At 38.8% G+C, this 17,500-nt stretch overlaps 1 protein-coding gene across 1 annotated transcript in view; it reads right to left on the bottom strand.

Moving 5' to 3' along the window:
* si:dkey-49n23.1 (semaphorin-3D) overlaps positions 1–17,500 on the bottom strand; it is a 78,758-nt gene that overhangs the window by 20,573 nt on the left and 40,685 nt on the right. The window contains exons 4-5 of the mRNA XM_054616362.1: positions 1,986–2,140; positions 1,834–1,896 (exon numbers count right to left, since the gene is read on the bottom strand). Of these exons, the coding sequence (XP_054472337.1) occupies positions 1,834–1,896; positions 1,986–2,140 (218 nt within the window). The remainder of the gene's footprint in view (positions 1–1,833; positions 1,897–1,985; positions 2,141–17,500) is intronic.

Raw genomic sequence — 17,500 nt, 5'->3', positions numbered from 1 at the left:
AAATATGCTAATTCTCAGCTGATAGATCGAAACCACTCTTATGTTTATATGGTAAATATGAAGCATGCTAACTTAGCTTAGCACACAGAGACTAAACCTGGGAACTCCAGAGTTGATCGTGCAGACATGTGAGAGGTCTACTTCCAAACAGAATTAGAAGTTATTTATAATTAAGATATAGATAAATGTTGTTTCTAGAGCACCAACAGTTATGTTTACAACAACAAAGTCACTTTATGAAGTTATTAATATCTCACTGGAAACAAAGTTTATAAAGAATGAAGAGCACAGATCAGTCAGTATCAGTCCTTCCTCCTGCCCTCATCTCATCTGTCCACATGTCCTCTATCCTACTGTCTCCTGTCCTTGTGTCCTCCTGTCCTTGTTTCCTCTGTCCTCCTGTCCTTTATCCTACTGTATTCTGTCCTCATGTCCTCTATCCTACTGTCTCCTGTCCTTGTGTCCTCTGTCCTCCTGTCCTCTATCCTACTGTCCTCTGTCCTCCTGTCCTCTATCCTACTGTCCACTGTCCTCCTGTCCTCTATCCTACTGTCCACTGTCCTCCTGTCCTCTATCCTACTGTATTCTGTCCTCATGTCCTCCTCCTGTCCTCTACCCTACTGTCCTCTTGTCCTCTATCCTACTGTCCTCTTGTCCTCTATCCTACTGTCTCCTGTCCCCTGTCCTCCTGTCCTCTATCCTCTGTCTGCCCCTGTCCTCTATCCTACTGTATTCTGTCCTCCTGTCCTCTGTCCTCCTGTCCTCTATCCTACTGTCCACTGTCCTCCTGTCCTCTATCCTACTGTATTGTGTCCTCATGTCCTCTATCCTACCTGTCCCTCCTATCCTACTGTCTCTGTCCTCCTGTCCCTATCCTCTATCCTACTGTATTCTGTCCTCTTGTCCTCTATCCTACTGTCTCCTGTCCTCATGTCACCCTGTCCTTGTGTCCTCTATCCTACTGTATTCTGTCCTCCTGTCCTCTATCCTACTGTATTCTGTCCTCCTGTCCTCTATCCTACTGTATTCTGTCCTCTGTCCTCTATCCTACTGTATTCTGTCCTCATGTCCTCTATCCTACTGTATTCTGTCCTCTGTCCTCTATCCTACTGTATTCTGTCCTCTATCCTACTGTATCCTGTCCTCATGTCCTCCTGTCCTTGTGTCCTCTGTCCTCCTGTCCTCTACCCTACTGTATTCTGTCCACCCGGCTGCTTTTCTCAGCCAGCAGAGATGTTTATTATGAAAAGCTTTTGGCCGATCATTCACGCTGTTCTTGTGTAAAAAAATCAGCGGTGGCCGATGGAATTAGGTTTCACTTTCGTTTACACGTTCACAGGTGTATTTATAAAGTGTGGGCTTTTTGCCGGCTAATATTTTATTGCACGTACAGTAACAAGCGTAGTTTCCGTCAACTCGAGTCTCCTTCACATCACCTGGTTCTCTTCACCACAACGGCCTCTATGCTCACTCCTACGCTCATTATTTATTCAGCATCGGGGCCCGTTAAATATCGGGTTTCTGAACGCATCGCTACCTTCATATAACGTAAAAAGTGGCAAAAAGGCTCTCACTAGAGCCAGTGTCCGTTCTGGGCTGCTGTAGAAAGATGGCGGTGCAAAGTGGCCTTTTTCTTAGATAACAAAAACACTACGATTCTTAGTTTGATTAAAACAAACAGTCCTGAATATTATATTCAATATCTGTCAATAAACCCCCTTAAAAGTTGCACACTGTCCCTTTAAGGACTAAAAATAAACCACAGATCGTTGGACAGCTAAGACATATAGAAAGATGTTTGTCGTCTCATATTCGTTTTTTAAAGATCTTGACCTCCAGACTTTTCCCGGCCAGCCTGCAGTGCTCCACATGTTCTTTGGCAGCGGGCCAGTGGATCTGGTGGAGAAAATAAAACATTCTTGATCAGACAGGTCGGATGGTTTGGATTGTTTTCAACAGATCCTAATGATCTCTAATATTCTCACCGTGTGCATTGGCCGGTCCAGGCTGTCCGGCCTCAGCAGGTAGATGTAGTCCTTCCCTCCCACCAACAGCCACCCCTGATCCTCGTCCAATAACAAGGCCTGGTATCCACCGCTGACTCCGCCCTCCCAGAAGACGGCCGAGCTGTTCTTCAGATCTGAGAGAGACGAGACATCGAGCTTTAATTCATTTAGTTTATCGCCTTCTTTAATTATTTTTGTCGCTAATCGCTGTTACTCTACATTCATACGCTTAGAACTTCAGTTTGTCTTTTCCATTTCATGTCACTTTGTACTTCTCCCCTTCTACATTAAGCTAACAGCTTTAGTTACTAGTTACTTTGAAGATTACTTTCTCCACATGCAAAACACCAGTTTATGAATTAAGATGTATTATTATAGATCAAACTACTCAGCAGTTAGTAGTTCAAATTAACTCCACCAGTCATTCTTTTTTTCATTTTTATTTATTTATATATATATATTAACATTTTATTATCTTTTACTTTTACTATTTTATTATGTATATATTTATTTTAAAAGATTCTGTGTCCTTTGCCATTATGGCTGTTAATAAGTTTAGGTGGAAAAGAGGCCATTTATATTTCGAAAAATGATGCTAGAATCTTTAAGTAAAGTATAATGCTACTTTTACTTTAGTAAATAATTTGAGCAACTCTTCGTTCTTTGCAAACACACACCTTAACCTTAACCTAACCTTAACTTAAACCTAACCGTAACTTAAACCTAAACTTAACATAACCAAAACCTAACATTCACCTAAAATTAACCTTAACTTAAAACTGACTTTAACTTTAACCTTACCTTAATCTAACCTTAACCTTAACCTAACCTTAATTTAAACCTAACCTTATTTAAACCTAAGTATAAATTAATCTTGATTTAAACCTAACCATAATCTAACCTTAATTTATGCCTAACCGTAATTTAACCCTAAACTTAACCTTAACTTAAACCTAAACTTAACATAACCAAACCCTAACCTAAAATTAATCTTATCTTTAAACTAACCCTTACTTTAACCTAACCTTAACCTAAACCTTAACTTAACTTAAACTTTAGCCTAACCTTAACTTTAACCTTAACTTTAACCTTAACTTTAACCTTAACTTTAACCAAACTTAATCCTAGCCTAAACCTAACCTTAAACCAAATCCTCATCCTAAACTCTAAATATTTATGTCATGTGGACGGGCATTTCATTTCATCCACTGAAGGAAGGCGAGTCCCCACAATGTTACTGTATAAACACACACACACACACACACACACACACACACACACACACACACACACACACACACACACACACACACACACACACACACACACAGCAGGTCATCCGTCAGGCTGACTCTGGGGAGTCGCAGAATGATCGGCTCAAATGAACCCTGGAGCTCAGTCTGCCGTTAGTTCTTTAAGCTGTCAGAGAGAACTGGAGACTAAACAGTGATACTTCTGAAAAGACTTATTGTCTCATATTAATACAGTAATAACAATAATGAAGTCATGACAAAAGACTTTTACAGTGCTGCATAAATAAAGGTTATTATTAATGACATATATATCACTTTATGTTTTCTCAGTGTTTCATTTTAAATTTAACTGTTGAACTGACCTTTAACTTTTTAAATTATATTAATTATTCAAATGAATTCTTTTGTTATCATTTTATTATTTTTTTAGGCCTTTTTTGGACCTATTTCAATCAATCTGTGATGAATATAATAATAATTAATTGCAGTCTTTTTTTTCTCCTAAATTTACTCTGAGGGATGTTTCTTTAATTTGGGATAATCTAAAGACTAAAGGACTCGTTCTGTCCTTGTTTCTGGTGAATCTAAGTCTTCTGAAGGAGAATCCATGAACTAAATCTATAAATGTTAACTTGAGTAAAAGCTTTTTTCATTATGTTTTCCTTCCCGTAACAGATCTGTAGTTCAGTTCAACCTGCCTCTAAAACAATCAGCCGAATGAGGAACGAAGGAAATGAACCGTGAAATTCCTCCAGGCTGTTTTGCAAAAAAGAAAAAGAAACCAGAAGTGGACCTTTAAACTTTAACGTGCACAGAGACAGAGACGCTGCCGTGTGTCTCGGTGGGTCCGAGGACGGCAAGTCTTTGTGGCCTTGAACGCATCACGGCACATTTGTTACACTTCACCACCATTTTAAAATAAATAAATCACGTTGACAGAGAACACCAGAGCTTCTGCTCTAAAACCTGAAGAGAAAGATCATCAACTGAACTACTCAAGTTTATTTGTTCAGCCTTTAATCACATAGACTCCCACTAAAGAAATATCTAATGAGGTGATGAGTGAAAGTGATTCCTCAGTCTTACATGGAAAATCTCATTTGAGCACTTAAGCATAAATTATTCACATTAAAGGCCTTTCTTTTTGTTTTTTTTGCTTAAATTCAAACCTCTTTTGTTTTTTGTGTTATAATTAAAGTTACAGTTGTATAAAGAGACTTGTTCCTCGGCTACAAATTAGTTTGACACTTATTAAAAAAGTTAATTTGAACTTAAATAACTTGGAAAAAAAGTAATAAAAATGTGGAAACAACTGCTCAGAACATGACTCTCCATCTGAATTTAAAACGGTGACATTTTTAGTTGACAAATTTGAGGATATTATGAATAAAACAATGATACGAATTCTGAATTTAAAGGCATTAACTATAAATTACATAAAAATGTGATTTAGAAAACCATATTGTTAGAACAGTTAGACAGTAACTTACATTTTTCTCAACACATTTAGCACAAAAATCACTCGTCCAAGATTTTATATAAAAAAGTTTCATATGCAAATCAGCTGTGTATTTATTAACATTTATTAACAGCAATGTTTTCGTAAACCTGAAGTCATTCATATTTTAACATAATATCCAGATTATGAACTCCAACAATGTTCATGCTGTGCAGAGAAACTCAACTTTATACACTCAGTTTATATATAAACTGTTCCAAATGTTTCTACATCAAACACACTCTGATGGCTTTCACACATGGGATGCCTTATGATCCGGACAGAGGTGCGCACACACGCACACACACACACACACACACACACACACACACACACACACACACACACACACACACACACACACACACACACACACACACACACACACACACAGAACAAAGAACAACGTTTGTGTTAAACCTGCAGCTCTTCTTCCTCTGAAATCAGATCGTCTGTCAATCGTCACGGTGCAATTATGAGATCTTCACAGCTCATTTCTCACTGAGACAATCTACACACACACACACACACACACACACACACACACACACACACACACACACACACACACACACACACACACACACACACACACACACACACACACACACACACACACGCACACACACTCGTAAAAGTTCCTGTTACATTATTTCTGAACATATTTTACTTTGTTTACATACTTATTTTAAGCCCCATCATGATGTTTTTCCGGAGCATAAATACACAACGTATCCTCATACAACGCTTCCTACACGATATCTTACATTTTATATCAATAAAAGTTATGCAGGAAAGTTTTCCAACATGTGTCAATTTCATGCGAAGAGTCTTTCCATAATAATCCTCCGTCTTGACAGGAAGTAACTTTGGTCAGTAAAGTTGGGTTTAGGCAACAAAACTACTTAGTTAGGTTCAGGAAAAGATAATCGTTGGGCTAAAATAACTACGGAAGTGGCGTTACTTAAGTAATTACTTAAGTTATGTGACAAATAAATCAATGTTGACTTCTCGTTTCACACGGAACAAAAGAGTTTGTGGGCTACAGCACATTCATTTTTGTAGTATAGCTACAGCTTTTGTTGCCTAAACATAACAGTGAATGTTTCAAGGTAACAACGTGGCGTTAGATAACACGAGAAAAACTTAAAATGTGTAATAATGACAAACAAAAATGAGGGAAATGTTGCACTATTTATACGCCTTCTCATGATTTCGGGTCGGATGAATATATATTGATTTATTTTCAGTTTATATTGCAAAACCTGGTAAATATGGTAAATGGACTGTACTTGTATAGCGCTTTTCTAGTCTTCCGACCACTCAAAGTGCTTTTACATCACTAATCATTCATTTCACACCCATTTACACTGTTTATACCATGCAAGGTGCCACCTGCCCATCAGGGTCTCTCTAATCATTCACACCCATTCATACAATGAAGCCTTCGGGAGCAACTCAGGGTTCGTCTTGCCCAAGGACACATCGACATGGACTGCCGGAAGGGATCAGATTTGATTGGAGGACGACCCTGCTCTCCACTGAGCCACAGCCGCCCCCGAAATACGACATAATGAATAACTCATCACATGAACGCTCTATTAAACAGTTTATTGGCTCATACAAGGGATTATGGGATACTGTTAATTATGCTTCATCTCATGACCTGAGACATGTAAATATGTATTGCTTGTGTATGAAGTTGTACATTTAGTCAACTTTAAATTTATATTTGTTTGTGTTGCAGAAAATGCAAGAAAAGCTTCTGGTCTTTTTGAAAAAAAAGGTCTAAAAATCCCAGGATTCTTTTTTAATTCAGACCAAAGTGACGATGAAAGTAGAGCGAGAGGAGAGAACAGATGCCAAATCACTCTCTCACCACAGATATGAGAGCTGGACACCATTAAAGTGAGCACTCCATCCATCACGTGAACCAACGATGTGAAGTCGAAACACGATGAAAGAAACGTCAGCGGGAGACGTCTCAAAGTTTCTCCCTGAGGGGGAAGTCTGACATGAAACGCTGGACGTCACACTGAACCATCGTATGTTCACATTTATCTTTCTTTTTCTTTTTACACTGAAGCTTTCCATTAGTTTCCCTGATAACTAATATAACCTCCCACATTTCTTAGAGCCAGCAGTCCTCCAGAAAATGTGTTAAAAAGTTTTTGAAAACAGCAGAATCCATTCTGACTGCAGGGAGTGAAGTATGAGAAGATAAAATGCATTAAAGTAGTCGAGTAACATTCAGCTTCATGATGATTAAATAATCAGCCAGAGCTTCAGAGAGTCTGAACGTAATTCACTTAAATGGCTAAACGTTGCTTTTCCTTTCAATCAATCTTTGGATTTTATGAAGTCTTATGTGTGCAAATAATATAAAACATAACTTAAACTTTGTACTAAAAGTGAAGAGTTACATGGAGATTAACAAATGTTCTTTTTTTATTGAAAATCTTCCTGTAATTTAAGAAACACAAACTCACCAAATGAAAAAATGTGTTTGTTGTGATTCTAAAGCTGACATTTAGGCGTTAAGAGTGAGGTTTACCATTCTAATCACTACACATGTATCACTTCCACTCATAAACAATAAGACAGGGACACATTACAAACAGCTGTAAAATATCATTTTGTTTTGATGTCCGTTTCTCTTTTATTCCACGTCTGATTGTTGCACCGTCATCCCTTTGACTGTAAAACAGAAGAACTCTCCGTTCAGGGTTCATGATCGTCATTCAGACTGAGAACGTTTCACTCCGTCACGTCTTGTTACGGCCTAATCAGCAGGGTCATTTCCACCAAAATGAAACTAAACTGAGCGTGAACGTGTGTGTGTGTGTGTGTGTGTGTGTGTGTGTGTGTGTGTGTGTGTGTGTGTGTGTGTGTGTGTGTGTGTGTGTGTGTGTGTGTGTGTGTGTGTGTGCAGTATGAAGACAGAGAACGCTTTGGATAATGACAAACACTTGTTAAACACTTCAGGCAGAACAGATGAACTGGGAGAGCTCAGGGAACACCTGTACTGAACACGAGTGTGTGTGTGTGTGTGTGTGTGTGTGTGTGTGTGTGTGTGTGTGTGTGTGTGTGTGTGTGTGTGTGTGTGTGTGTGTGTGTGTGTGTGTGTGTGTGATTGATTGTTCCCTGTGATGAACACTGATTGCCTGCAATCAGGAAGGTGATTACAATTGGATTTGCTTCATTAAAATGGAGCGTTTCTTTGACCATGTGTGTTTGAGTTTTTGTATTTGAGTACGTGTGTGTGTGTGTGTGTGTGTATCTGTCTGTCTGTCTGTCTGTCTGTCTGTCTGTCTGTGTGTCTGTCTGTCTGTCTGTCTGTCTGTCTGTCTGTCTGTCTGTCTGTCTGTCTGTCTGTCTGTGTGTGTGTGTGTGTGTGTGTGTGTCTGTCTGTCTGTGTGTGTGTGTGTGTGTGTGTGTGTGTGTGTGTCTGTCTGTCTGTCTGTCTGTCAAGGTGTCTGTGTGTGTCCAGGTGTGTGTGTGTGTGTATCTGTCTGTCTGTCTGTCTGTCTGTCTGTCTGTCTGTCTGTCTGTCTGTCTGTCTTACCTGTTGTGTGTGTGTGTGTGTGTGTGTGTGTGTGTGTGTGTGTGTGTAGGTGAGAGGTATAATATGATCTCCATGTGTGACTCTCTCCAGGAACATGTGCTAGCTGTGTGGTAACTACACTTCACATCACTTTGGCGTACTAGATTGTGTTCCACTTCATTACCTCCAACAACAAAGTTAGGTTTTTGGTTTGTTTGTTGGTTTGTTTGTTTGTCAGCAGGATTACGGAACAACTTCTGGGCTGATTTCCATCAAACTTGGTAAAAAGGTGTAGCATGAGCCAAAGAAGAACTGTCAACAACCAAGGAAATAAAAGGCAAAGGAAGAACAACCAAAGGAGGAACAACCAAAGAAGAACCACCATCGGACAACAACCAAGGAAGAGAAACCAAGGAGGAACATCTCAAGTCATTTATCGGATGGTAAACGATAAACAGTGGACAGAAGAGGAAGTCTTGGCCCAGAAATCAGCTGGCTACACCAGAACCCCAGAAACCTTGACCCTTGACCTCAGAGGTTCATCATCATCAGACCAATCTGAGACATCTGAGATTTTTTTGAAGATTGTTTCTGTCAAACCAAACCAGACATGAAACCAACGTCAGAGTGTTTTGGACACAGATGAGTCGGTCTGATGTAAAGAACGACTGAGGGAAGAGTTCACTCTGAACCAGGTGACCAGGACACACACACACACACACACACACACACACACACACACACACACACACACACACACACACACACACACACACACACACACACACACACACACACACACACACACACACACACACACACACACAGATATCTGCTCAGTGTAACAGACTTGAAGGAAACCCCTTTGATCAGAGTCCAATCAGAACAGCAGCCAAAGTCTGAAAACATTTAGTCTCTTTCTCATTTTACCTTCACAGTTAAATATTATATTTGAAAAGCTCTTAAAAACAGTGTGTGATATTTATCTGAGCTTAAAGCTGGTTGTGATCTCTGTTTCAGCTTTAATGAAGCCATCACATTGTTTTTGGTTTGAGTCTGACAGCAGCGCTTCGATATGATTTTATACTTGATAAATTACTTTGACGGATTAAAAAACAGCAATTAAGCCTCAAATCCTGCAACATTGTTGCATCAAGATATGCAAGACTATTTTTGATTAAAGAAAGCTTCAGAAATTAATTTGAGGCAGAATGTAAACAACAGCTTTTCATGCACTGATCAATTTAGACATTTTGGTCTATTTTGCTTCTACATTTACATCTTTTCTTTCAGTTTAGTGGAAATAAAACATTAATTTTAATATTCGGTGTATTTGCGCCTGTCGATTTCTTTTCTAAATTCACCAAAAGTTACCATTAGATTATGTCTCATTTACATCATTTACAGCTTGAAAGGAAAAAATGTTTTTCTCCTTTGAGTTATTTGAGCAAAGTGAAACCTTGTTAGTGGATTTTCAATAACATGTTCTGTGTCAGAGTTTTACATTACAACATAAATGACAGAGAGCTCATGCTGAGAGGGAGGAGGAGGAACATGAGGAGGAGGAAGAGGAGGAGGAGGAGGAGGAGGAAGAGGAGGAGGTTGTTATCGCTCACGGATAAAAACCTGATGATTAGATAAGAGCCGAGACCACATGACACTAATACACTAATACACTAATACACTGTGCAATTATAGTTATAATAGTTATTCTGTCTGTATATATAATATTTCAGGATTCCTCACCTCTCTGCTCTACGTCATCTAGTTGTGATTATCACGGCCAACACGCACGCACTATGGTAACAGAGAGTGTGTAGAATCTAGTGTGTATAAAAAAAAGCTTAATTTAGGTGATTTAAAATAAATGTTTTCATAATGTTAAATACAAAAAAAATATTTTTACAGCAAAGATCCAAAATAAATTTTTTTGCTCATCCGATATTTCTGCTCCAGTCGAATGACAACGTCAAGAATCTATTTAATGTACATTTAATATTCAGTTTATGCTTTTCTTTGGGATATATGTAGTAATTTGCATATTTGCTAATTTTTAGACTCCTGAATCTTACATCTTTGACAGTTACATTTAATTATTGTTCATAGCGGGTTTTTTATAATCATGGTGCGTTGTAATATGTTCTTATTTGTATGATTTTGTTATCAGTATGATGTGCTGAATGTTGTCCTGTGTGTCCTGCACAATAATCTCACACAGGTAAATTCCTAAATACATTTAGTTTGAAAGTTCACAACTCAAAATGCATTTTTTGTATGAAATGGCCTAATGGTTCAGAGGGACCTGAACTGGTTTCTGGACAAACTAACCAGTGTGATGAATGAATGAAGTAAAGTTTCCTCTGTGATGTGTTCTTTGTAACGCGAGCGTCGTATCGAGCAGCACTGACGTTCCTGACGAGGTCTGAAACTGAACTGGTGTGTTTGTTGTCGTAGTGAACTCAGGTAGCCGAGTCTCTCTGCAACATCAGGACACATCTGGACTAAACCATTTCATTTAACCTGCCTCAGTCTGAGCAAAGGGTTCCGTGATCATCTCCATTCAACCAGTTTATTTATGTCTTGATATTATATGTTCCAGTTCCACATTGATCTCTTATTTTAATCTTGTTTGGCACTTTTTTAACTTTTGTTTTATTTAAATAAAGTTTGTTTGTTTAGTCGAAGCTCGATCCAAAGTGAAATAATAACTAGCGGCTAGCCGCTAGCTGCAGTCCAGATGTTCTCATGCTTCTGTTGTGGTCAGTCAGTGTAAATGTGCTGTGTAAATAAAGTTAGACTGATTGAAGCTTGGCGGTGGTTCTCCCTAGCTCATGTTTCACCCTCAGTCTAAACACTTCCTGGTCCGGTGTTTGTTTTTCCTAGTGGGTCCAGTAGCAGCTCACTGCAGCCACGGCCGCCGTCCCTTTAGTGTCAGCAGGTTTAAACATCAGAGCAGAAATAACTGACAGAGTCCGTGTGTTTAACGAGCTAAACGTTTAACACCTCCTTCAGCACACCTTCATCTCACTTCTCCAGCTGCTTTCTGCAAAAAAACACTTTGACTGACTTCAAAATATCAATACTTATAGTCCTCATTGCTTCATTCTCTGCAGATCTACAGTTATGTTAAAGCTTCCATGAGGGATGAGAACCATGTTAACAAACGAGCTGAGAGTTTAGTCGGATTTATTCTTCTTCCTTTAAATCAATGCAGGTAAAATTTATTAAATGGAAAATTGCAATGTGAAAAAACACAAATATTCTATCATAATCATTAAACCCAGACATCAACCTCCAGTTCTTCAAAGCTTCCTGTGTTAAAGCTGCATTCTCTCTCCTGTCCATCAGGGGGCGACTCCTCTGGTTGTATAGAAGTCTATGAGAAAATGACTCTGTGAGGAGATTCAGCATTTATCTCCACTCCTCCGTGACGTTTCTCTGGTTTCCCCACGTTAACGTTAGCAGTCTACAGTCCACCGTATGAAACGGACCACGACTTATCATCTGATTTATTGCTTCACAGTTCAACAAGAAATAAATCTTGATCCGAAACACCTCGGTGAGCCTGAATGATGACGATGAAGAGAGAGCTGGCATCAAACCCAGAACCAACAGAACCGATGTTCTACAAGCATGAAAGAGATCAAATACGTGTTCCATCCACGGAGAATTAGAAGCACATTTCAGAGACGCACTAGCTGGAAGACTTAACAGGAAGAGAGAGAGAGAAAGAAAGAAAGAAAGAAAGAAAGAAAGAAAGAAAGAAAGAAAGAAAGAAAGAAAGACAGCATCTGAAAACTTGAGTTTATGGTCTCAATCTCTAGTTTCAAGTCTTCTTCAATACAGCATGATGTTCATTTAGTAAATGATGCTCCATTTAGAGTCAAACAGACCATAAAGCAGGGGATGCTTTAGGGCGGGGCTACACACTGATTGACAGGTCCACACCAGAGACGTATACGGCGTCTCTACGTCACTCCTCCTCACTCCATATATGGTCACTCTCACTGCAAAAAAACCAAGATGGAGACAACCATCCCAACCTCCAAAATCCTCCCTGAGCCTCCTCGTCCTCCTCTTCTTCTCCCCCGTTACCTCACTCCTTCTCTCCCTCACTTGTCTCCTCTGTGGGAGAACTAAAGAACAAAGAAGACAAACCGTCTCTTTGGTTCCTGCTCTCATAGAACCTGTAGATTCAGACGAGAGGACACGTTCTCTCTTTAGTTCCACTTCGCTCTTCATTCGTTTTCTTCTTTTCTCTGAAGACTCTCGAATGAAGGAGCTCTCTACAGTTACAATTCTTATCAACAGCGGTTTCCAGGCAACCAGAAATCATAATGAGGGACCACACGTACTGGAAGAGGAGAGTGAGAGTTCAACTTCAGATGAAAGACATTCATGTTATTATGAAGCGGCAGTAATGAACTCAGATTAACGAGCAGATTAGTCGACCCAACGGAGCTGATTATGAACATTTAACTCACAATATGAAACTTTCTGTTCAATCTGATCTGACATCTTAAAGCAAAGTTGGAGGGAATTCATAAAAAAGACAATAAAATAATGGACAATATACAAAGTAAATCCTCAGACATCCAAAGAATAGTATGAAGTATGATAAACGTATATATAGATATAAATTGCATTATTATTATTATCATTATCATCATTATTGTTATTATTATCTTTTTTTCATATCTTTTTTTTTATTTGTATTATTATTATTATTGTTATAATTATTATTATATTTATTGTAGTAATAATAATAATAATAATTATTATTATTGTATTAAACTGTCCTGTTATATAATTGTTTTTAATCTGTTTACAAAAACAATAGTTTAGGGTTTCACCAAACATCTTATTTATCATAACCGTCATTGATCATTTTTGTTAATCTGGCTATTACGTAAATATGAATATTTCCTCACATTCAGCCTTCCACTTGGAGGATAAATACAATCTTAATTCATGTTCTCCAGCAATAAATACTTTGATTTGCAGTTGATTTCTTTCTGGAAACACAAACACGCCTCAAACCACCATATTTAGCATCACTTTATGCTTTTAGATGAACTGCAGCTCGCCTCATTTATTTATCTCCAGTCTTTGTAAAGTCAGAAATGATGGAAATGCAGAAATATTACACTTCAGACTGTAATCAGCGACAGACAGATTAAATATTACGCAAACAATCATTCTCACACATGTTCATTTTTCTTACTAATCATTTCATTGTTTTTGTTGAATCTTGGCCTAGGTTCATTCAGTCCTGTGTGTTGTGGCCAACAGTCTGTTTGCAGTGTGTGTGTGTGTGTGTGTGTGTGTGTGTGTGTGTGTGTGTGTGTGTGTGTGTGTGTGTGTGTGTGTGTGTGTGTGTGTGTGTGTGTGTTGTGTGTGTGTGTGTGTGTGTGTTTGTTTGTGTGTTTGTGTGTGTGTTGTGTGTGTGTGTGTGTGTGTGTGTGTGTGTGTGTGTGTGTGTGTGTGTGTGTGTGTGTGTGTGTGTGTGTGTGTGTGTGTGTGTGTGTGTGTGTGTGTGTTTGTGTGTGTGTGTGTGTGTGTGTGTGTGTGTGTGTGTGTGTTGTGTGTGTGTGTGTGTGTGTGTGTTTGTGTGTGTGTGTGTGTGTGTGTGTGTGTGTGTGTGTGTGTGTGTGTATGTGTGTTTGTGTGTGTGTGTGTATGTGTGTGTGTGTGTGTGTGTGTGTGTGTGTGTGTGTGTGTGTGTGTGTGTGTGTGTGTGTGTGTGTGTGTGTGTGTGTGTGTGTGTGTGTGTGTGTGTGTGTGTGTGTGTGTGTGTGTGTGTGTGTGTGTGTGTGTGTGTGTGTGTGTGTGTGTGTGTGTGTGTGTGTGTGTGTGTGTGTGTGTGTTTGTGTGTGTGTGTGTGTGTTTGTGTGTGTGTGTGTGAAGCTCTGTACATACAGAACAAAGTACAACAAGCTGATGTTCTGATGGTAATTCCTTAATTTGTCTCTAAAGACTTTCCCCCTGAACGTTGACACAGATAACTGCAGCCGTTTAAAATATCAGGTTTCAATATTCAGAGGAGACTCTGAGGAACAAGTTAAACAAGTTAACCAGGTTAGTCACATTTATTTCTCCTTCATTAAACGTGTCGGACCTCCTGAGGTCAGGGGTCATGACACGTTTCAGCTCTGAAGACTTTCACTGAGAAGAAGCCTTCTACTGTTTATCTGTGTGTTTGTTGACCGACTTCTTTCAGCTGCCTCATCTCTGTAACACACACTGACAAACAAAGCTGTTTATTATCTGGTGTAACATTTAGCTAAAGATTTCAGAGGACAAACTCTTGTCTGGTTTAGTTCATGGACATTCTTTAACAACACATTTTTTGTTTCAACTCCCTGATCAAATGATTAAACAGACAATTCTCCAGATAAAGAGGGAAGAAAAGTTTAAAAGCTGTTGCACACCAAGAACTAATCCTCCACAGAAACTTATATTAAAAGATTTATTGGGTTCTTATGAATGCATTGTAATGACTATATCACATTTTTCTAAAACAGATTCTGCTTCTCTTTTGAGGAGTACTTTGTAGCATGAGGACTAGTTTAAGAGTATGCAGAATATTTAGGAGTATTTCAAAGCTTCCACTGCAGGTTCCTATTGAGATGCAGGACAACACTTTACAGCACACAAACAGGGAAAAAGGAAAAGCAGATTTCAAAAAATGTGTGACACACACACACACATTGTGGACTGCTGAACCACATGGACTCCAAAACTTGATATGAGCCCAGATGGAGGTTTCCTCTTCCACTGTATTCATATTTAGCTGTTTCCCTTTCCTTGGTTTTTGCACACAGAGAACACAGACGAGTTCAACACAAAGCTGTTTCTTCTAAATCACAGCAGAGTTCCTCAGCAGTGACAGTGATCATTAACGAGGATTTAGGATTTAATCTCTGATCTTCTAGACATAAAGAAGGTCGCTCTCACGTCGCTGTAACGTCAGAGTCTTAAACATCCCTCCGATATCTTCTGCACTAAGTTACAACTCAGCTTATTGTGACATAAGTTATAGTCATTTAATATGAAGTAAAATAAATAAACAGGCTTTGTCAGCAGATAATAAACAATCATCATGACCTAAACGTTAAACAGCAGAGCTGCTGTGACCTCCTCTCGTTGTGATGTATTCACCATAGTGTTGGATTACACAGCAGAAAAATATAAATCATACAGAGAAACAGAAGAAACATGAACCCAACATGAGACTCATTTATCAACAGAGGCATGAAGACAAAACTTCTCTCTCTGAATAAACTGCATGTTAACTAGGAACCAGAGCACAGAAGAGTCTCAACACTGTGATTATATGAAGAAGATGAAAGAAGAGGACAGGAAGTGATCTTCTGCTTTACTTAATAAGGTAGTTTAGGATGTTGTATGTTCCTCCTAAATGAAGAACATGTTTCCTATTAAACCCTGTTGCTTCCTGTCTTATAGAAGATGCTGCTCCTCCAAACATCTGAGAGCACATTTGTGTTTAACGAGCAGGAAGATGGACACATCCTGTTCATCCTAACGAGGAAAGGCTCATTTGGAGCGCTCCAGCTGGAAAACACTCCTCCTCTACAGAAGACCTGCAGAAATGATGTTCCTTATCAGCAAAGCTTGAAGATGAAACATGTGCACCAATAATTCTTTCCATTTATTGCTGCTGCAACATTAAAATAAAGAGTAGGAGGGATTAATGCCGAGCAGAGAGAGGAAAACGTTTTTCTGATCGTCTGTTGATTTGTGGGAACAGAGTTCAGCCAAAAGCCTTCAAAGCAACAGTTGGCTGAAATACTTCACCTTCCACAGCAGCAGCATTAATCACAGATATGGCCTGCATGCTCAGGATGGAAGGCTTCTCTAAATTATGAAGACAATGTAAAGTTAAGAAAATGAACATACAGTTGTGTAGATTATATTGTAGATCTGCAAAGAAACTATATTTTTTTGCAAACTTAAACAACTTTCTTTCTCTGAGGGAGCAACGAATCATCCGCATAATGGAGGAAATCAAAAAGTATTATTACTTTGGACGGCCTACCGTTTGCGTAGCCGGTATGTTCTGCTGGCTCACTTAACTTCAAAGACGTGTTCTTATCCACTTAATGATATCTGGTTCTTTTTAATCTTTAGTCTTGAACCCAAATCCTGCTGGCAGGATGGAGAGGCATGTTTAAACAAATGCCAAAACCACACCGAGTATCACAGCCAGAAGCTATAAAACCAGCATTGTCATCAGATTGTTTACTTTCTGACAGTCCTTGAACACTTCATGTGTGGCGCACGCTTCCTTCAGAAAAAGCAGCAAAAACAAAGCTTTAAATTGTGATATTTCATCAAAAACATGTTAGTCTAAATTTCTCATTTAAAATCTCGCCACAAATAAACTGTTTACTTTATCAAGATTCTGTAAAAAAACATTAAGTTCTGAGCTCCTCAGAGCAACTATGAAGCCATGATTGATTCATGTGAGACCAACAGTCATGTGACAACAATTCTGTGAAAGTTCGACTGAACTGCTGCTGAACACAGAGCGGAGAGGAGAGGCTGGAAACATGTAAGTATTTTGATATAAATAGAAAATAGAGCCTCCATTATTTTTTCCAACATTTGTAAAACTTGTGGACACTTGAAACATGTTGGATATATATTCCATTATTTTGCATTTATTTTCTTTTTTTATGATTATGTCATTATAACTGTGTTATTCTGCACTAAAGACATGTTCTCTCTACTTCTAGTCATGATTGTTCTGTTTCCATAGAGGAGCAGGACTTTATATTGAAGTAAAAATCAAGACCACAGAGAGAAAAATGTGACCGGAGCAAAAAACGCCCTGAAACAGTTTGAGGTTCAAACAGCCAACAACCATATTTAGAACGAGGTCCATAACTCCTCTCTCTCCTATGACTTCTGTTTCCGTCTCTTAAAGGACAAATGAGGACTTTTTATTTTGGACTCCTCAGAGACTCTCTGTCTCCACAGAACAAACTGAAATATTCATATTTGTTATCTCTTCATGGTGTTTATGTGAAGAAGCGACAGAGAGGTCGATGACCTCTGGTCATTAAGTGACATCCCTGCAGGAAGCCTGATGTTACATTGATCCTGTTTTAACACTGTTCACACTGAACCATTAACCCTTCATTATTGGGTCATTGCTATTATTGTTATTCTTATT

Source organism: Anoplopoma fimbria, chromosome 17 (genome assembly GCF_027596085.1).
Source record: "Anoplopoma fimbria isolate UVic2021 breed Golden Eagle Sablefish chromosome 17, Afim_UVic_2022, whole genome shotgun sequence".
NCBI classification, from domain to species: Eukaryota; Metazoa; Chordata; class Actinopteri; order Perciformes; family Anoplopomatidae; genus Anoplopoma; species Anoplopoma fimbria.
This window is presented reverse-complemented; position numbering and strand designations above follow the sequence as displayed.